Source organism: Nilaparvata lugens, chromosome X (genome assembly GCF_014356525.2).
Source record: "Nilaparvata lugens isolate BPH chromosome X, ASM1435652v1, whole genome shotgun sequence".
NCBI lineage: Eukaryota > Metazoa > Arthropoda > Insecta > Hemiptera > Delphacidae > Nilaparvata > Nilaparvata lugens.
In genome coordinates, this window is record NC_052518.1 from 61,769,667 (window position 1) to 61,792,918 (window position 23,252).

The 23,252-nt window shown below is 33.3% G+C and overlaps 1 protein-coding gene across 3 annotated transcripts in view; it reads right to left on the reverse strand.

The window, feature by feature from the left end:
• The window catches only part of LOC111054618 (beta-1,4-glucuronyltransferase 1-like), a 139,952-nt gene that overhangs the window by 34,105 nt on the left and 82,595 nt on the right, over window positions 1-23,252 (reverse strand). For 2 of the 3 annotated variants that reach the window (XM_039443415.1, XM_039443414.1), the window contains 2 exons: window positions 15,320-15,520; window positions 3,166-3,384 (listed from right to left, as the gene is read on the reverse strand). In XM_039443415.1, the coding sequence (XP_039299349.1) occupies window positions 3,166-3,384; window positions 15,320-15,490 (390 nt within the window). In that variant the 5' untranslated portion in view covers window positions 15,491-15,520. The remainder of the gene's footprint in view (window positions 1-3,165; window positions 3,385-15,319; window positions 15,521-23,252) is intronic. The other variant, XM_039443416.1, reaches the window with a different exon arrangement.

Here is a 23,252-nt window from a genome sequence, read left to right on the forward strand (position 1 = left end):
ATATTGATAGTTGAAAGTTCATTTGTCGATGTATCTTTGATAATTCAAAATAATGTTTGTAGGTTAGATGCCAACACAACAAATTTATTAAATATAAAGTTTCCAATGCTAAAATTTTAAAATAAAAAATAATAAAACACTTTAAAAGATAAAATAATTGATAATTTTATCAAATAAATCAAAAGAATTGTACCAATTACATTAACACAAATTTTTTCATAATGTTATCATTTACAGGATTTCAATAAAACAATAAACAAAAAGCCAAATAGAAATTTAAACAAATAAATAGCATTTCTATTAAATTTGAACAGTAAATAAATAACAAAAATAATTATTCTAATATTTGGAGGGGAAAGTTGTATATTAAGAGGTTATGGTAGTTAAAAACTGGAGGGAAAGGAGCGAAGTCTTGTTCTGTTTGGTACTTTTCGTGATGTAGAAGTTCAACCAACGTCTTTGTTGTGGGTGAAAAGATTTAGCTAGTGCAGTACTATTATTAAAGGTTTATCTTGAATTGAAATGTAAAGTGATATAACAGAAAAGAAAAAATGTGGTAATTAATATGGAGATGAAATGTAGTTTTGAAACGGTTAAATGTTATTAAATTGGGAATCAAACTTGACACACTTTGTGGGCTAATATTATTCTTTTTATATGAATTGACAGAAAAATTGCATATAGTGTATTAAAATCATTAGCTTCTATTATTAATAAATTGTATGTTTTCTAAAAAGGGTGAGTCATTATCATTGTCTTTATTATCATTGTTCATTGTTCTTATTTCTACTATCAATTCCATTAGGTTATCATTTTCATAGTAAAATTTAAAAACTCCCTAAGGCTCTATGTTAGGAACTGTTTTGTTTTGGATTATGCTTCTGACAGTGGAAAAAATTAAATAATTTTATTTAAATTTTCATATTTAATAAAAATATCAAAAAAGCCAGTAGTTATACTCCGGGGTATTCATATTGTTATGTATGACTATAGTCGATTTGGTATTATCAACTATCCATGACAAATAAAGAAAATTGAATATTATTAAGCACAATATAAAATGTTTTGAGTTTTTATCTATTTGGCTGGCTCATTGGAGTAAGTGATAACGTGCCGGTCTAATAATCAAGAGAACCCGACTTCGAATCTCGACCGGGGCAAAAAGTTTTTGACCACAGCACAATCACATAGATACGAGCACCCCGTCTTTCGGAGGAGACGATAAGTCGTCGGTCCCGACTACCTAAAAAGCCATCTCTCATTATCATCCCTCTCACTCATTACCCACGCACAAGCCCAAGAGCTTATTTTGGCTTCACCCTCAGTATTATTATTATTATCATTTTATTCATCACATGACAAGTGTTTATTGCAAAGTCAGCCTTTGGCAAGACTTTGGTGCATTACTAAACTGAAATGTTCAAAAATGATCTCACAATGGATGCTGTGCTGAGAACAACTGCTTTTTCCATGACATATTCTGCACTTTTTGATATTCCCATCTGACAAAGATTTGCTGACACTTTTCTAGTTACAACTCCAACCGTGGAGATAAAGACAGGAACAATTGTGACCTTTCCTTGCATCCAGACATCCTTGATCTCAGCAACCAAGGGAAGGTACTTGGAGACCTTTTCATTATAATACTGGTCCAAGTTGTGGCAGCATGGTATGCCAACATCTATCAGAGTTATTCCTTGGCTAACTTATTCATGAGGATGATATCTGGTCTATTATGAGCAACTGTTCTGTCTGTCAGCACCGACCGGTCCCAGTATAACTTATGTATCTCATTCTCCAAGACTGGGGATGGCTTGTATGAGTAGTAGGGCAGCTTCTGATTGATTATTTTGTACTTCAAAGCAAGGTCCTGATGCAAGATCCCAGCTACTGCATTGTGGTGCTTTAAATAGTCAGTAGCTGCCAGTGATTGACATGCTGACATGATGTGATGAATAGTCTCTGGTGCCAAACCACAACGTCTGCATGAATCATTATTTATAGGCAGCTTCATTATATGCCATTGATAATTTTTTGTTGCAATTACTTGATCCAGTATGGCCACCAAAAATCCTTCCGTTTCAATAAACAGGTCCCTGTGCGAAAGCCATGCATTGGAAGCCTCCTCATCAACTCCAGGCTGATATAAGGCAAATGCATGTCTTCCATGAAGCTGCTTCGACTTCCATTGCTCCAGAATCTCACTCTTATGCTGTCTGTTGGTTTAAAGTCCGCAGTAGGCAGCTCAGAAAGATTAAGTGGAGTGTACCCTTTATCAGCTTTTCTCACCACTGCATACAAGTCACCTTCCTTCTCCATGAAGTATGTCTTCATGCTTCTGATCTGTCTCTCACAAGCCCATTTTATATCAATGAGCCCGCGTCCGGCCTTTCTTTCTTGGCAATATGAGCCTCTCTATACAGGCCTTAGGGTGATGAGCTCAGAAATTAGTGAGGAGCTTTCTTGTTGATCTCATAAGATCTTCCAAATCAGTTGCAGTCCAACAAACAACACCAAATGAGTAAGTCAGCACAGGTATTGCATAGGTGTTGATGGCCTTGAACATATTATTGCCATTTAGCTCAGTCTTCAAAAGTCTCCTCAGTCTGGTCAGGTATGTATCTTTCATTTTCTGCTTGACATTCTTCTGGTCTATTTGTCTAGCCTAGCAAAAGCCCAAGTACTTGTAGACATCACTTGGCCCCATCACTGCAAAAGCACTATCCAGGTTCTCGTCAATCATTTGTGCCTTGACTTGACCTCTCACAACACTGAATGTCCTACACTTCTCCAGACCAAATGTCATGCAGATATCAGCAGAAAAGGTTCTAACCAGACCCAGCATTTCCTTCAGTTGATTTTCAGTAACTGCATATAGCTTTATATCATCCATATACATCATGTGGGACAGTGGATGAATTTCTCTTGCTTCTCCCTTCAGCTTGAATCCATGTGTTGCGGAATTGAGCAATGCAGACAATGGGTTCAGAGCTAAACAAAACCACAATGGGTGCTTAATATATATATATATATATATATAATATATATATATATATAATATATATATATATAGTTGATGTGTATTGTAAGAATATGAATAAACTAAGATTTATGAATAATAGAAAAAAAAATAGATAGGAATAAATTATATATTCGATTTGTGACCTGCCAACGTTGTGCGATGGAGACGAGGTGATGAATATGGTCGAACGAGCACTGGGTAACGAGCGAGATGTCAGGAGTGGTGTGCACGAGGCGAATGCGATGGGGGTGTGGCTGCTTGATGGCCCAAGCGATGCCGGACACCACCTGGTACTCGCCACTTGAGTCCAGCACCCGGCTCTGTTCCAACGTCCGCACCAGGTTGCCAAACACCGTCTCCACCTAGCAAACATCACAACACTCCCATCTTCCTATTGCTTGGAAAATTTTTATTGAAATATATTGCATCCCACTATACAGTCCACTAAACAGTAGGATTTAAAGATAAATGGGAAGGTTATCATACGATTCATAATTTCAATACAGAATTTCAAGGGAAAATGAATGACTATTCAATCAATTCAATTCAGTTTACAGTCTAGAGTCAACTGTGGAATAGGTTTTATCTAGCATTTTGAATATATATTTTATACATGGATATACATTATGAATTATTATACAAAGTTAGTGAAAAGTGTGGAAACACCTGAATATTTCTTTTACAAGGGAAATTTGACGATAGGTCTGGTTGGGGATCATCTATATAAGAGAGAGTAGGGTTGTGTTTGTTCGCATCAAAAACATGTCAACTTGTGGATTTCATACCGGAAAAACGGGAACGATTTAGATCTCCAAATTTCAATTTTCCTTCTAGACTTTTCCGAATCAATGTACAAATTTCATTCATGGGACATGAATACATATTATATGTTGATATAGTACTATAGGTAATTTAGAGAGACTACCTCTTCGAAACAGATGGTTGAAATTGGCAACTAAATTAATAACCAGTCCAATTTTGCCAGGTTGGAATCAAGTTGAGGAAGGTTTCTAAACAAGGTTTGAGTTTTGTCACTTTATTGGGCTAGCACCAAGTTGAAGAACTTATCTATACTATAATGAAGGAAAGAACTGGCTCATACATGTACGGGATAGGAAAATTATGTTTGACGCATCATCACGTCTCAACTTCTTAACTGATTAACTTGAAATTTTGCATATAGATTCTTAATCAACCGAGGATGGTTCTAGGCCTATTTCAAACTCTTCAAGATTCTACTCGGTCAAGTTTTCAGTTAGTCAAGTTTTAAAATAGACCCTTGCAGAGCACGGGTGACCTACTAGTATTTGAATAAAAAATAACTACTTTTCTGTCGCATCAAAATTTTGTTCCGCCATCTTGGAGCAGCCATTTTGAATCAAACTTTATTTTTTAAATGGGAAGGTTGTCATATGATACATGATTTCAATACAGAATTTCGAGATAAAATTAATGGCGAATACCTCACATCGATATCTCGAACTGTTTTAAAGGTATTCACATTCAAAAATTCTAATAAATCGTGAAAAATAAAATAAATAAGTCCATAGAAAATCTAAAAAAATCAAACTATCACATTTTACTTTTTCAAGTGTTAGTTAACACTTACAGTAACATCTGTACATTTTTACAGAAAATTTTTAATGTACTCATTTATCTAATTTTTGAATGGTTTATTGGTATCTTCAAATGTGAATACCTATAAAACGGTATGATATATCGTTGTGCTGTTTTCGCGATTTCTTTTTTCTTGCAATTCTGTATCGAAATCATGTATCATAGGACCACCTCCCCATTTATAAAATCAAGTTAGATTCAAAATGGCAGTTCCAAGATGGCGGACCAAAATTCTGATGCGACAGAAAAGTAGTTTTTTATTCGAATAGGATTCGCAATCACACATATTTTCATTCAAAAAGCAAAATTTCAACTGCTTCCATACTTTTCACCAATCCTGTATAGAAGAGAGCCGTCTACTATTGAACAATCTTTAAAAGAGATAAATAAGCTACATGTAAAAATAAGCAAACGTCAAAAAGTAGAGCATCATTAATTCAGAATTACAGTGAATATTCCAATATTAATTTAGCATTTGCTTATGTAGGAGAAAATAAGATTTGAGTTTCAGATGGATTCTCTCACGTACTAAAGTCAAAATCGCTGACGCTAGAGGAGTGCTGTAGCCTTGACCCAATTAGTCTAAAAAACAAATGCTCGGCGATCTTACTGAAAACAATTAACACGCCTGACAGTAAACAATTAATTTGGAATTACTTGTATGTTGCCAGTAAATTATTATACTGCACTAGAAGAAACTAAAAAGTTCTATTGGAAATAAATGAATGGGCATCAATGAATTATCCACTTGTCGTAGGCATAGATGAATTCAGCCAGCTAGCCGATTTATCCTCAATTGATTCACTCAGTTTTATCTTATCAACTAATTATTTTAAATAAATAAATATATATATATATATATATATATATATATATTATATATATATATATATATATATATATATATATATTTTTATATTTATATATATTATCATAGCGGCACTAACAGCATGAATTTTCTCAATATTCCAGAACCAGATCGACCAGAAGAAAAAATATAAAAATATGCCCGAGAGGTTATCTACCAGAAGATAGCAAGCACCATAACTTTCTAAATTGCATGATTGAGTTGAAAAATCTCTTACAGCAATATGATGAAATAAATGCAGATATTTTCAAAGAAGCCCTTTCAACACTTCGAACCGAAAATCGTCATGCTTCATCGTCGGTGTTCAGAGAAATTGAATTGAGGAGTATGAATGTTTACGATAATGAATTGAAAATGTTCCTTCTACCAACTACTTCAAAATATAGAATGAGATTCAGTATGGAGGGAGGTGGAGCTTACGTATAATTTGACAACAATTCTCGCAGATTTAGAACCAATGAAAAATATATTATGGTTAGTCGATACACTCAAGTGATGCTTAATGAGGAACTTTTGGATTCTGTTTCGAAAATTGATATATCTCGATGCAAGATACCGAGCATCAGATGGATTGATGGAGTTCCAGGTAGCGGAAAAACACATTTAATTGTTGATTAACATCGACCAATGGAAGACCTCATACTAACTCAAAGAAGAGCTGCAATTAAAGTAATAAGATCAACTATACAGGAGAAATACTGAAATGAATTCAACTCAATCATCAATTAAAATTACGGAACCGAGACGTCATTTTTAAATAACGGCCGCCACAAAAAATATAAGTATAAGTATCGTAGGTATTCATCGATGAAGCTGTCCTTATGCACACTGGCTTCGTGGGATTCGTCTCTGAGCTGACAAGTGCAGACGAGATAGTACTGGTTGCAGACTCGAAACAAATATCTTACATCGAGAGAAGTAGTTTACCAGCAGTGTGGAAATAGTTATTTGTGCTACTAGTGCGCAAAGTGATAGTTTGCTGCACCGAAAGAAACCGAGCCGTAGGCGAGTGCGGAATAGGTTTCTTGAGTGCAGCAAACGAACTTTGTGCACGTATTTCACATTAAATTTTTCCTACAGTTACCATTGAATATGAAAAGTGATTAATTATAGGTAAAATTCCCTGAAATCCATCAAATGCTTTTCTGTGTAATTTTGTTATTAATAATTTATTTTATTTATAAGACCTTAATTTATTTAGAATAAAATAATAATAATTTAATTATAATGATTAGTAATTCAATTGAAAATTTATTTCAATAAATAATTGAAATAAACCAATTAATTTGTAAATGTAAATAATTTTCAATTTCTAAATAATTTATCAACCAATCAATTTTTAAATAAAAAAATATATAATTTAAAATAATGAATGATAAATGAAATTCAAAATGTATAATTGAATATATTTCAATATTTTATATTCAGTATTAGTGTTTTAATAATATCAATTTATTTATTTATCATATATTAAATTATTAAATTGGTTTATTAATTATTCTATCATTAATTTTCATTTCAATATTTAATATTTTTATAAATTATATTATTTCAAATAATAAGAATATAAGTAAATTCATTTATTATTAACTAGCAGGTAACCCGTGCTTCGCAAGGGTCTATTTTAAAACTTGACGTAATGAAATCCAGAAGAATTGAAAATAGGCCTATAGGAATCCACAGTTGATTAAGAATAATTTATAAGCAGCATTTCAAGTAAATCAGTCCAGTAGTTCAGACGTGATGATGCGTCAAACATAATATTCCTATCCTCTACACATGTATACGTGTTTAATTAAGCCAGTTCTTTCCTATATTATAGTATAGAAGATGATAGATAGATGGATGATATATCCATAATAAAGGAAATGATTGAGAATAAATTTTGAAAGGTTTGAGATATCGATGTGCGGTTTTCACCATACCTTTTCTCTGGAAATTCTGTATCGGAATCATATATCATATGACCACCTTTCAATTAAAAAAAGAAATTGGATTCAAAATGGCGGAAAAAATTTGGGTGCAACGGAAAACCTGTTTTTATCATTCGAAAAGGATCCCCAATCATACCTATCTTCTAATTTATTTTTCAAGAGAAATGCTCTGCTGCTTCCTTACAACAACTGAAAGCATGACAAATAATTGAAAACTTGACAAACTGAAAACTTGATGTAATCAAATATTGAAGAATTTGAAATACGTTTATAATCATCCTTGGTTAAGCAAGAATCTCTATGCACAATTTCAAGTTAATCAGTCCAGTAGTTCAAACGTGATGATGCGTCAAACATATTAATTTTCCTATACTTTACACCTGTATAAGTGTATAATCCAGTTCTTTCCTTTATTATTGTATAGAAGATGATAGATAACATGAGGGCGACTAAAACAAAAAATAACCAAAATATACTGCTAGAGAGACTTATAGGTGAAAAATGGAATCAAGTTATCAATACAATAGATGTCAATGATGCAGTGAGTGAATTTTACAAGATTCTAAAGAATCACATGAATGAGTCCCCTACTGTAACACCTGTAAATGTTAGATCTAAGCTACGTAAAATAAAGCCATGGATTACACAAGGACTGGTAGGAGCAATAAGAGCTAAAGAAAAACTATATTTGCAAGCTAAGAAAAATCCCAATGATGTTTCACTAAACAATTATCTTAAGAAATTTTAGTCAAAATTAAAATCATTGATAAAGGAAGCTAAGCAGAAGTATTATCACAATAAGATAGATAGAACACATGGGGATACGAAACATATTTGGAGGGCTACTAATGAAATACTAGGTAGAGGGGTGAATCGAAATGATGTAAAAAACATTAATGTTGGGGATAATGCTTTGAATATGGATGAACACGGAACTGAAATAGTGAATTATTTTAATCAATATTATATTTCCGTTGGAAAAACACTGGCTGAATCCCTGCCACAGTATGCTGATGAGGTAGATGAATTGCCGGTAATTACCAATCAGAATCGGCAGTTATGCAACTTTAGATTGATTACTGTTAGCGAAGTTGCAGCACTCATTAATAGTCTTAAAGAGGGTGCCAGTCCAGGTGAAGATAATCTGAGCACAGATTTTCTGAAGCAAATTAAAGAGTTCATAGCTGAACCGATAACACATATTATAAATTTGAGTATTGCAACAGGAATTTTTCCCAATAGTTTCAAAAGTTCTATTATTAAGCCAATATACAAGGGAGGTAGTAGACTGGAAATGGTCAATTATAGGCCGATTTCCCTTGTGTCTAACCTTGCCAAGATTCTAGAGAAACATATTAAAAAGTGTTTAATCGAATTTCTTGAAGAATGTGGAAGGTTATCTGATAAACAATATGATTTTAGAAGTGGTAGAAGTGCTGAGGAGGCGATAGCTGATTTGACTCATATTCTTTACAATGACTCAGAAGAGGGGAAAAAATCACTTGCTGTTTTCTTAGATTTGGCCAAAGCATTTGATACGGTTTCACACCCTAGATTGATAAGAAAACTTGTGGAGAAGGGCAACAATGGTCTTGTTCTCGGTTGGTTCAGATCCTATTTGGACAATAGGGCACAAAATGTAAGAATAAACAAATGTATCAAGTGAGAGTCAGCAGGTAGTCTATGGAGTGCACCGGGGTACAGTTTTGGGTCCATTATTATTTGTAATATACTTGTGCTCTATGGACCTGGGTGAGAATGTCCATCTGCAGTCCTTTGCCGATGACACGGTTCTGTGTGTAAAAGGCACTACATGGGAGGAGGTTTATAATTTGACAGAAAATAGGTTAACGAGAATGCTGGTTAGATGTAAACAAATAAACTTTAAATAGTAATGAAACTAATTTCATTGCCTTCTCTCTTAACAAGACTGGCCAGCCTCCTGCACTGGATTTGCTACTGAGATCAGGGGATTGTAGGACTGATGGGTGTAGTTGCTGTGTAAAACTTAAAAAGGTTAACACCTGCAAGTTCCTTGGTGTCACCATAGATCAGCATCTACACTGGGATGTCCATGTAAATAATATAACAAAAACTATGAGGTATTTGATGATCCAGGTTTCACGACTAAGGGATCTCCTTCCAAGTAGTATAGGTGTACAGGTGTATATAGGGTTGATGCAGGCAGTCCTCCAGTATGGTATTGTGGCATGGGGTGCAGTCTTTCCTACAACTGTTAAACCACTTAATAGGGCACATAGAATAGTTCTAAGAATAATGTTGAAAAAGGATCCATATTATCCATCAGAAGAACTATTTGTAACAGCAAGGGTTTTAAACATAAAAAAGCTGTACATCAAGGGCTCGATTCTATTCATGTGTAGAAAGAATAGTTTTAAAATGTTACCTCATGCACATCAAACTAGAAGGATGGTGCCAGGATTGGTAGAGGAGACAAGAAGAGAAACAACCACAGAGAGCAGCGACATTTCTATTATCTGGCCCCAAGATTATTCAATAAATTGCCGCCAGAATTAAGACAAAAAATCAATCAGAAATGCTTCAAGTTAGAGCTTAAAAAATTCCTTTTTTCTACTGATATTAACTCAGAATTGGCATTGCTTTTGAATGCAGTTTAGTATTGATCCTGAATAAGTACCATAGACTCATATGTTATGAGAAATGATTATTATTATTTTATTCATGTTAATAATTATATATTGTAGAAATTATTGTTTTCAAAATGTGTAAATGAATGCATTGAGTACATCGGTAATATTTCCAGAACTATGACAAAAGATAGGAAGCAATCAGTTTTTGTTTATTGAATCTCTATTATTATTGGCTAAGAATTTGAGATATTTCTTTTAATTGTTTTATGTGTTAGTATTGTTGTATGTAAATATGTTTGAATAGCTTATGCTTGTTAACTACAGCAGTAGAAATTTTCTTTCTTGTATTGTGTCTATTGTTGTAATGACTCCTCCTCTAAACACGGACGTGTTCCATATTGGAGGGAGTAATTTTCAGGGAATATATTGTAAAATGTACTTTCTGGAAATAAATTGAATTTGAATAAAATTTTCCAAATCATTCAATTGCATCACTATTATCATGCTACCGTACTAGTCATGTATTATAAGTTGAATCAGATATTTTTACTTACTAATAAATGCCTGTAAATCAAGTAAACAAAGTCAACAAGGTATTGAGTGTAATTTATCTTTCATTGCATGACTTTATTCAATTTCTCCGCACAAAAATAATTGAACCCCTATTAGAGTAGAATATAAATCAAAAGATTAGAAATTATAAATACAGCAGAATAGGCTAAACTAAAACAAGAACATTCTCGAGTTTAATTCAATACTAAAAAGAAAATAATTCCACTGCTCACAACCTTTCAAGAGTAATTAAGGCTCACTTAACTTGTAATAAGATACTCATGCTCAAAGAAAGGTATAGAGGGAAACGTTTGGAACCCAATTTTTGAACTCGCAGTCCTTTCAAGGATAGTGAGGGGGTAAACATATCAAAAGTCCTCACTCCTACCACACTCAACACTAAAGCTGCTATAAAAATTGATGGAAATAAAATGATGAAATAATAAATTAAATTAAAGAGAATTGAATGCTCTACAACTCAACGTTCAGTACCTATTTTTTCGATGCATTGTTGTTGAGTAATAAGCCCTGAAAGTGCAAAAAGTTGGAAGAAAACCTGTCTTTTCAAAAACGTTACACTTTTAAAAGTAAATATAAAACTAAAGTGGAAAAATTAAAGAAGATATCACAAAACTCTACTGTACAAAACTTGTAGGAAATTTATCTAGCTTAATTTTTGTTCAGTTAGCCACGTCGCTGAAATGCATTGTTTCCCAGTTACATGCGTGTAAGCCAAAAATGAAAAAAATGCAACTTTTAAACCTCCCTCATCCCTTAAGCTTAAGGGGTAGGGATGAGGACTTTTGATATGTTCACCTTCTAACTAGTACAAACAAAGCTGCAAAGCCAAATATTGTGTTCCAAACATTCCCTCCCAATTTCCCTGTCAATTGATCTATTGTTGTTGAACTGAAGATTTTACACTCAACACAATAACAATCGTAGGGAGATGCGTAAAATAATGAGACCATAGACGTAATTGGAGAGAATAATTGATGAGCTCTATGAGCTCAGGATTAGCACGGATTTTTTCAATCAATCGTTAAAAAGTTATGAGGCCAAAAATATGAAAAAAATTGGAAGGGGTTCTCTTCAGAATGTGATACCTTCGAGAACTCATACCTAGAAAAGTATGAGATATGGAAAAATTTTGGGAATGAAACTTGCAGGGTACTTTGTGAGCTTTCATTATTTTCGACAAAAAATTCAGAAAAGCGCATATTGTTCAAGATATATGCAAAAAACAACATATGGCACTTTCAAACCACCCCCACCACCTTAGCACAGGGGGTAGGAGTGAGGATTTATACGTTTACCCCCTTATTATCCTTGAAAGAGCTGCGGGGTCAAAAATTGAGTTCCAAACTTTTCCCTCTATAATCTTTCATTGACTGGACTATACGAGTATTTAAAAGACAGTGAGTGAGTGAGCAAAAACAGGCTCAAAGAATGATGATTTATTGATTATATTAATGTAAAATGTGGCTGAGATTGATCAATAGCAAATAGAAAGATGATTTGTTGATTATATTAATGTAAAATATGAGTGAAATTGATTAATTTCAATCATTTTTAGAACAATTTTATAAATTCCCTTAAGTTCCCATGAATTCCCAAAATTTCTTTGCCTCGGAAATATTCCCAGAAATAATCCCAAATCATAAGTTCCTCCTTACGGGAATATTCCCGATCCACATCTCTATCTCCATCACACTTGGACTTAACAGTGTTTCTCATTGATCTGAGGCAGATTTTGGATGATAATTGAAAATATTTTCCCATAGTTCCAGGAGATTTGAACATCAACACAAAAGAACCAAATCAGCACAGGCAACTAGAAGAATATGGTAATCTACTCAGTGAATATGGATTCCACATTGCATAAAGCAGGCAACTCGTATTGGAAATAATAGCGCTTCATGTATAGATCATATTCTGATAAACTTTGAAAAATATATAATACCAATAGCTTTTTTTCCAAATTATATCACAGATCATTTAATAACTATTCTGAGGATTGAATATAATGCGGTGGAACACAATCACAACATAAGAAAGTACTACTATGAAAGTGTTGATCATAATAAACTTTCATTAGCACTAACGAATGCGCTGAGAGTGCGTTGAAGAGAATGATAGAAATACTGAATAAATACACAGAATAATGTAAAGTTATTAATAGAGTATCGCAAACAAAAATAAAAATTAAGACTTGGATTAATTTACATCAACCAAAAAATACACAGACAAAGCAAGAATAATTCAGCGAATCTACAGCTTAGAGGGTATTATAGAAAGTATAGAAATCTACTAACAGCTGTAATAGAAAATGCGAAGAAACAATACTTTTCAAAGCGATTTGAAACTTTCAGCAACTCCAAGCAAGCATGGGAAGTAATAAGAGAAATAACTGAAGTGCAACGGTCAAGAACACAAATTCACCAAATCAACTTGGAAGGGAGAGAATTGAAATTGGGAGATGATAATGATGAGGATATGGAAAATTCTTTCAATTAATTTTTTATAAGTATTGCATCAAAACTGGCCCAGGAAATTCTTAATAGGTAGCGATTGTAATGGCGCAGATGAGCATGCAGCAGCTGATCAGAGAATCTGCCCGTCATTATTCTTTGCGCCTGTCAGTGAGGATGAAATGATAAAAATCATAGTCTTAAAGCTGATAGTGCACCAGGACTCAGTAATTTAAAACCATATTTTTTCAAACAGAATAATACTATACTTGCCAAGCGTTTAACACATATTGCAAACAGAATTTTTAGGAAGGTTTTTTCCACATTGTCTTAAGGAAGCTAATCCTTCTTGTCCAATCTTCAAAACAGGAGATAAGAAAGATATGAATTACTACAGACCAAAATCATTACTCTGTACATTATCAAAAAATTTAAAAAAATTGCATAAAAACAAGACTGATCAGCGTTCTTGAAGAATATAATCATTTATCGCCAAACCAATATGGTTTTAGATCTAGTCACAGTACAAATGATGCTATCCACTATGTTACCACTCAGATTGCGGATAAAATAAACACAGAAGAGAAACCATTAGCAGTATTCTTCTTTCAAGGCTAGATAACTATGGAATAAGAGGAGTTGCACGGAATCTGTTCAAGAGCTACTTATCAAACCAGAGTCAAGAGTCAATGGATGTACAAGCAACAAGCTGACTGTAAAGTATGGAGTACCATAAGGAACAGTACCAATTCTTTTTCTGCTCTACATAAATCCATTATGCAACATGGAAATTAATGGATCAATCACCACCTTTGCTCATGACACTGTCCTACTGTTCTCTGAACCGACCTGGGAGATGACCTGGAGAGAAGCTGAGACTGGACTTCAGAGGCTGTATCACTGGTTGAATGACAATCTGCTCACATTGAATCTGCTCATGAGAAAACCTTCTTTCTGATCTTTTCGGCGACTCAACATGGACAGCCAACAAGAGATAAGATAATAATCAAGAACCAACGGAATAACACTTCATACACAGTTCACAAGAAACAGTCGCATACCTTGGATTTACAATGGACTCTTTTCTGCGCTGGGATCATCATCTCAATGAATTATGTGGGAGACTGAGGAAGACCATCTACAGATTCAGGATCCTGAGGACACTGGTCGACAAGGGATGTCTAAGAGTTATCTGCTTTCCTCTAGAGTCCCTTATGATGTATGGGATTTTATGATGGGGAGGAACAAGCTTCTCACACATCGAACCGCTCCTCAGGGTACAGAAGCTGATCATGAGGGTCATCAAACAGAAGCCACCACGCTATTCTCGGACCAGCTATGCAATGAGTTTGGCGTGATAGATCCAAGAAAGCTTTACTCCAAGGAGATACTGTGCAGATTACACAGGAATCCAACAACATTTCAAAGCAGAAACCACAACCACTACACCAGATACATAAATCTTCTCATCACCAATGTTGCAAGGAAGGCACTATACCAAAGACATTCGAAGCATTTAGCACCAAAATTATATAATCTACTTCCTGCAAAATGTAAACAGATTAATCATCCTAAAACGTTAGAAACAATAGTAATGGTTGATGACCAAAGGAAGACAGAACACAGAAAACATTATTTCACACAACTCAGATTTTCAACTAAAAAACAAACAAACAAAACCTACTCTAGAACATGGTACGCCATAGTGGAGTAGGTTAGTTTCCACACAGAAATCACTAAACATGTAGAAAACGCATTATAAGAAATTTCTGAAACTAACTATTGTATGTAATTGTAAACTATCTAATATTTTCTGTAATTTATGTAGTAGTTTTAGTTTATTGGGGAATTTTTTTAGGAAATAAACATTTATAATAATGATAAATATGAATTGGAATATGATATATTTCCAATACACTGTTTTTTTGTATAATTTGAATTGATTCTGAGAGTTCATTCAACAATTACTAAACTAAAACGCCTTAACACAACAGGTACACAACAGGTATTGTCGCAGGTAATTATTTGTGTTCCTTGATTTATTTTTGGCAATGAAGGCCGAATGAGGGGCTAGAAATTATCATTCTATTTTAATATACCCAACAATAAATCACGTGAAAATGGAGACAGATGAGGTATTATATTGTGATTGTGAATCCAGATTTAAATTATATATGTTCTGAATCACAATTACAATATTGTTCATATAATGTCGTCCTTGTTTGTGTGGTTTAGGAACAAACCTCGTTGGCCTGCATTTGTCCAGGTACTCGATCGCGCACAACTGTGGGTGTGTGGTGGTGGGAATGATGACGGGACTCCAGTCTGCTGAGTAGGATGAGGTGTACCACTTGCAGTACTGCTACCACAGCCACCAGAACCAACACCAATTTCCCCCAAACCAGATGCTGCATACTTCTGTCAATCCAAGTCCCACTCTTCACCTATGGAATAGATATATTGTAATACATTACAGCACAACCTAGTTCATATAATAGAATAAATATGTTTAAATGAATGAATATATATATATATAATATATATATATATATATATATATATATATACAAAATTATATACATATTTATATACATATAAAATTATGTAAACTTGAACAATTGATGTGCTGACTACTATTTTTGTCAGTACTGCTTAGTGTTGCTCTCAGCGCGCTCATTTTAGTTAGTCTACTTCAGCCACTTGATGTGTTATAACATGTATTTTTTGCATATAAAATTTATTTTTAAAAACTGAGTTTTAATGAACGTGAACGTGTTTGGCGCCCGAACAGGGACCCTGAAGAGTTTTTCGTGGAAATTTCTTGAAAATTGTTCTGTTCATTTAACCGCCAGTTTATATTGATCAATCGCGGAAAATTCGAAAGTTGGGGTCGCAACTGATATGAACCATTATCGAGACCGTCAATTGGTTGAGATCGTACCTGGCTCTGGCTGCAGCTGTATCCAACTCCACAGTTCAAGGTAACACGTCTTCTACATCTACAGTCAGTGACAGTAATAGTGAAGATAACAGTGAAAGCACAATGGATAACCCCCTTATTTCAAGACCAATTGCGAAACATCACCTACACATAATACCTGAATATACAGGAAACCCAATAGAACTACTTAGCTTTCTCGAAGTTGTCGAAAAATTGAAAAATGACTATTGTAATAATCGTATCGCAGAAGCAGCATAAAATCATTGGATTCTCCTTCACTATTGTAAAAACAAATTACATTGACCTGCTAAAGATGTAATCCTCAACAGTACAGTAGATGACCTCTCAAATTTGATTGATGTTTTGAAAAACAACTTTGCCAATAATAGGACAGTAGAACAATTAACTATGGAACTGCTTGCTATGAAATCACACCAAAAAGAACACCCTATTCAATTCATAAATAGACTGCAACAAAAAATAACCGTGATTATCTCAAGACACAAACTCGATGGACTAACTGGTCCAATTCTTGAAACTATCTCATCTCAGTTGGATAAACAAATTGTAATGATTCTAGTCGAAGGAATCAACCACCAGCTTGGAGCTCACCTACAAACGCTAGTAATCAAAGACCTCAGTGATGCAAGAGAGGCTATTATCAATAAGAGTAGTGCTTATTTGAAACATTTAGGATTTACTACTGATGTAACACAAATGAATCAAACTTTCGGTAAATCTGAAGGAAAACAAAACTCGTCAAATTCCAATCAAAATTCGCATCCGAAAAATTTCCATCAGTTTCAAAACCAAAACAATTCAAATCAAAGAAACTTTTCTCAATCTCAAAATCGTAATTTCAATTTCAATCAGAGAAATTTTTCTCAACCTCAAAATCATTTCAATCAGAGAAATTTCTCTCAGCCTCAAAATAATTTCAACAGAGGACAATCCTTTCAAAGTAGATTTCGTAATGGACAAAGTTTCCAAAATCACAACTTCAATCGTAATCCAAATGCAAACTTCAAGAATAACAACCAAAATTTGAATAAAAAATCAAACGATGTGAGCATGAGAACAGTTTCCAACTTTCAAAAGTTTCCAGTTCACAATATTGAATCTTCTGAAAATGAGTTTTCCGAATTTGAAAGCATGGATGCTAGAATGAGTTCTATGGAAAATGCTGTAAGTGACCTTTGCGAGAAAATGAATCATTTTTTAGAAGTAGGCTCGAACAACAATCCAAAAACGTAGTATTAGATTTGAATACGATCTCTCTTGATTTGCCTCATATTCATTACAATGATTCACGAATTTTGATCGATACAGGTAGTAAATATAATTTCATTAAACTTCAAATGGTTTCTCCTCAGACAAAAATGATTGATTGTGATTATAAAATTCGTACACCCGCTGGTGAATCTAATGAAAAAGGTTGTGTAAATATTAATGTTAAGAATATGCTTGGTGTTGATAAAGATGAAAAATTTTATGTGTATGATTTTAGCGATAATTATGATGTTCTTATTGGAAAGCAAACATTGCAAGGGTTGAAAGCAAAAACTGATTTGGAGACCAATTGTCTCATAACGAAAGATTGCACGATACCACTGTTAGGAATGAATCATATTGAAATCAACAAGGGTTGGAATGAATTGAAAATTAAAACTAATGTTTGCACTCCATCAGATAAGCTATGTGTTGTTAGTATTAAGGAATTGCAGTTGTATAATATTGTAACTGATATTGATAGGAATGGTTTTATTGAGATTTTTCTAATTGTGACAAAACGTCAAATATCGAAACAGTTTCAGTAGAAGAATGTGAATTGTACATGGGTGAGATGATCGATAATCCCCTCTCCATTGACGAAATTACTTCTTTATTGAGAACTGAGCATATGAACTCAGAAGAGAAAGAATGCATTATTGATACTCTTATGAAATATCCCGAAATAATAAAATTCGAAGGTGATATATTAACTGCTACTAACTTGCTCAAGCATAAAATAGTGACTACAGACGAAAAACCTGTTTATTCAAAAAACTACCGCTATCCTATCTCATTTAGGCAGGATATTAGTAATGAAATAAACAAGTTACTCGAACAAAAGATAATAAGACCGTCTAATTCTCCGTACAACTCTCCCTTATGTGCCGAAGAAACCTGATGCTTCAGGAAAACGCAAAGTTCGTCTTGTAGTAGATTATCGGAAATTGAACAACAAAACTAAAGATGATAGATTTCCTCTCCCGAATATTGAAGACTTGTTCTCAAAAATCGGTCGAGCAACGTACTTTTCGGCTATTGACCTTGTTTTTTCAGGATTCCATCAAATTGAAATGGAACCCGAATCAATACCAAAAACAGCTTTTAGTACTGAAAATGGTCATTATGAGTTTCTCAGAATGCCATTTGGGTTGAAAAATGGTCCACCTCAATTTCAAAGGACAATGAACTTGATATTTTGTGATTTACCAAATGTTCTTGTATATCTTGATGATATTATTATTTTTAGTGATAGCTTACAAGAGCACATGAAACACCTGAACGTTGTATTCAAACGATTGAAAACTCATCAACTAAAAATACAATTGGACAAGACCGAATTCTTTAAGAAAGAACTTCTATTTCTAGGTCACATAGTTTCGGAAAAAGGCATTCAGCCTAATCCTGAAAAAGTAAAAGCAATAAAAGATTTTCCCGTTCCACAAACTACTAAACAAATAAAACAATTTTTAGGTTTGGCAGGATAGTACAAAAAAATGATAAAAGGATTCGCTAAAATAGCTCAACCTTTAACTAACGCATTGAGAAAAACATCCACTATAAACCCAAAAAATCCTAAATTCATTGAAGCTGTCAATTTTCTGAAAGAAGCAATTACTAACGCACCAATATTGCAGTTACCTAAATTGAATGATCCATATATTTTGACAACAGACGCATCCAATGTAAGCTTAGGGGCGGTCCTTAGTCAAATGACTGACAATAAAGATCTCCCAATTTCATTCGCTTCTAGAACACTCAATCCCGCTGAACAAAATCTTTCTACTATTGAAAAAGAAATGTTGGCAATAACTTGGGCAGTGAAACATTTCAGGCCATATTTGTATGGAAGAAAATTCACCCTAAGAACAGATCACAAGCCACTCCAATGGCTTCATTCTCTAAAAGAACCAAATGCTAAATATTAATGAGATGGAAATTGTTAATGGAAGAGTATGATTACACCGTAGAATTCATAAAAGGTCGCTCAAATTGTGTTGCTGATTGTCTCTCACGGCCTTTCAATGTAAATATGATGGAAAGTAGTGATGAATTTACAGGTTTTGACGATTCAGAATTATTCCTAGGCTTTCCCGCGGAAAATAATGCGAACAATGCCAACAAAAATGCCAATAACAATGATGAATACGATGACATTGATATCAATGATCTGCTAAGATTCCATAACAATGAAGCTCCTCCGTCGGTGAGTGAAAGTGTATTGAATGATCTTGATGAACAAATAGGTAACAATTCGATAGTTAATGCAATAATTGATAATATTAATGAAAATGATGTGGAAACTGGCAACGAAAACCTTGTAAATAATACTAATAATGATAATGACAATGACTCACTAATGACACAACATTCTCAAGAAAGTTCAGATGATAGAATAGGTATAATGGACGAATATAGTATCATAAACACTGAAGCAAACGAAATAGTTATTTCACGAGGTAAAGGAAAACCCCAATTCAAAAAGATCTTTAATAAAAACAGAATAATTTTGAAATACAGAGACGCACGTGACATTGGAAACAACATAGAAGAAATACGAGAGTATTTGAAACCTGATACTGTGTACGGTATAGTATTTTCAAATAAAAGTCCATTGTTTGAAGCTCTAAAAACAGAAATTCTAAGTTCAATGACTAATGAAATTGTCAAAATAGTTCCCAACATAAAATTCCGAATCTACAAAAGAATAAACGCCGACATAACTGATGTAGATGAACAAACAATGATAATAGCTCGATGTCATGAAGACAAAAACTTCCACAGAGGAATTAACGAGAATTATAAACAAATACGTGAAAACTACTATTGGCCCGCAATGCACAAAGACGTAACAGAATTTGTAAATAAATGTGAAATCTGTTTGAAAACCAAGTATGAAAGAAACCCAATTAAAACTAAATTCAAAGTAACTCCCACACCTACTAAACCTTTCGAAAAACTTCAGATTGACACTTTCACGTATAATAATATTAAAATCCTCACAATTGTCGATTCGTTTTCTAAAAGACTTTCCGCCTACACATTGAAATCAGCTAACAGTATCGAAATAATAAAAAATCTAAACAATTATCTTTCAGTTTTCCCAATTCCAAAATGCATTCAAACCGATAACGGATTAGAATTCAACAATTCACTATACAAACAATTCACTGAAATAAATGGTATTGAAACTTACTTCACCACACCTTATCATCCCCAATCTCAAGGACTAATAGAAAGAACACACTCCACAATTATTGAAATTCTACAAGGACTCGAAATTAAATTCCCAAAATATAGTGTTGAACAAAAACTTCGATTAGCTTTGCGAACCTATAACAATTCGATAAAAGATCAATTCAACTTAAGCCCAAATGAACTAACTTTCGGAATTCAGAATTATTTACCAAAAAATCAAGATCAGGATAATCCCGCAGTAATCACTGAAGAACTTGCTAATCAATACTTCAAAGAAATACAAGCGTTGAATGATGCCGTTTACAAGAAAATAATCGAGGAAAAAGAAAAACGAACAGAAAAATGTAACAAAAATAGAGTGGAACCACCTGAAATACCAGATAGGATATTCATCAAAAACCCGAAATTTCACAAAAATGTTCCAAGGTATAGCACAGCTACTAAGGAAGGTGATAGGTTTAAACTGAAAAGAAAGGTAATCAAAATCCACCCTAACAGAATGAAAAGGCCTCGTAAAAAAGTAAAAGATAATCTAATTGTTGCAGAAGAAGGCAATGACCATCCTTCTGTTGTTCCTGATCCCAGCAACGTTGACGTACAGACTGACAGACTTGACAAAGACAGCAGGAATAATTCCGATTAAAATAGGAGAATCTATGCTCATTAACGACACATACAAAGTTATCCATTTTACTAACGTGACTGACCTTAAAATACAATCTTTGAAATTACAGACTCATATTAATAATCTGCAAGTCGCTCACATATCCTCTGACATTATTGAATCCTTGAAGAAAATTTCACTCAACCAATATTTTAAATTAGAAATGATTTCTGAAAATAAAAATAAAAAGGTAAAACGTGGACTAATGAACAGATTAGGAAACGCCATATCATGGTTGACAGGACTTATGACTGCTGACGACAAAGAACACCTTGACAAAGTTATTGATAATATAGAAAATAATGAATTACATCTTGTTAAAAATGAAAAACATAATTTTGAAATGAACCATGAGTTAATTAAGAAATTTAATTTCGATGTTGAGCATATTAATTCAAATAATAAAGCATTAGAAAATATTACTAACGAAACTGCCAATATTGACGAAAATATGCAAGCTGTTGACTTAATTACTTTGACTATACAATTGTTGGATGATGAAATAAATGATGTTGTTAACTCGTTGATGTATTGCAAAGAAGGGAAACTTCATCCATCAATTTTGAGCTTTGATGATTTTCGTAGGTTAATTAATTATAAGAATTATTCATTAGCTAGTAGAGATTCCAGTATTTTATGGGAAATTAGTAATAGCACTTGTATTTTATCGAAATCTGTTATAACTTACATTATCCATTTACCGAAATTGAACGATTTATTTGAAAAATATGACCTTCTGTCTTATCCTGTTGAAATTGAATCAAATGTTCACACCATGAAATTAAAAGAAAATTGATATCTGTGTCTCAAAACAAAGAGCTTTGGAAACTGACCAATTGTCAAAAATTCTCTTCTATTTCTTTTTGTACTTCAGGAGAAATTATACATGATAACTGTATTTTGTCTGTAGTAAATAATAAGGATTTGGATAGTTGTGTAAGAATAGAAATAATTGATGATAGACCATTTATGAATTATTTCGAAAATTGTAATTGTATTTAAGGATATAAGTTTGATCAAATTAATATCAATAATGGCACTATGAATACTCCCTCATCTTTCCTTATCAATCTGGATATCAATGATAGAATGACAGATGTAAAATTACCGTTTACTTCAGATACCACACATGCACAAAAATTGAGTCATGTACCAAATAAAATTCATACTAAACTTATCGATTTGAAAGATGTTAGTGAACTTGATGATATCGAACCTAGAGATTTTGATTTTATAAATTTTTAAGATTCTTTCGTCCTTAAGACACGCCACATTGTAATTTTTGTTTTAAGTACATTTATACTTCTTGTAATTTTGATAATCGTTTATTACAAATTTAAGAAGCCAACCAGTGTACTAAATTACCGAATTGATACACTAGTACCAATATCATCAACCCCTACCATAAGCTATATTGTACCACCTAGAAATTAGATCTAAGTTAGTAAACTTCAATTTGTAACTTCATTTTAATTTTTGTAATTTTTGAGTGTCCCAAATTTATTTTTCGGAACGAAAAAAACTTAAGGAGGGAGGAATTATGTAAACTTAAACAATTGATGTGCTGACTACTATTTTTGTCAGTACCGCTTAGTGTCGCTCTCAGCGCGCTCATTTTAGTTAGTCTACTTCAGCCACTTGATGTGTTAACATGTATTTTTTGCAAATAAAATTTCTTTTTAAAAACTGAGTTTTAATGAACGTGAAAACGTGAACGTGTTTTTATATATATATATATATATATATATATATTATATATATATATATATATATATATATGAATAAATAATTTGGTGATTGGACTAGTAAAGGAAATAGAGAGATCAGTGATAGGGCAGGTTTTACAAGTCCTTTTCCTTTACTAGTCCAATCACAAACTACAAGAAATATTGTTCCTGTCTACTCTTCCTATATAATCTGATCTTACATATACAATAATACAGATCAGATTGCTGGTTCTGTGTAACTCATCAACATGCCTAAACTACCGAGCTGATCAGCTTGAAATTTTGCACGATCCTGAATGTACCGAGGATGATTGTATCCCTATTCTAATTTATCAAATCACCTCAATTTAAATAATATTTTAATCATTGTCCATTTT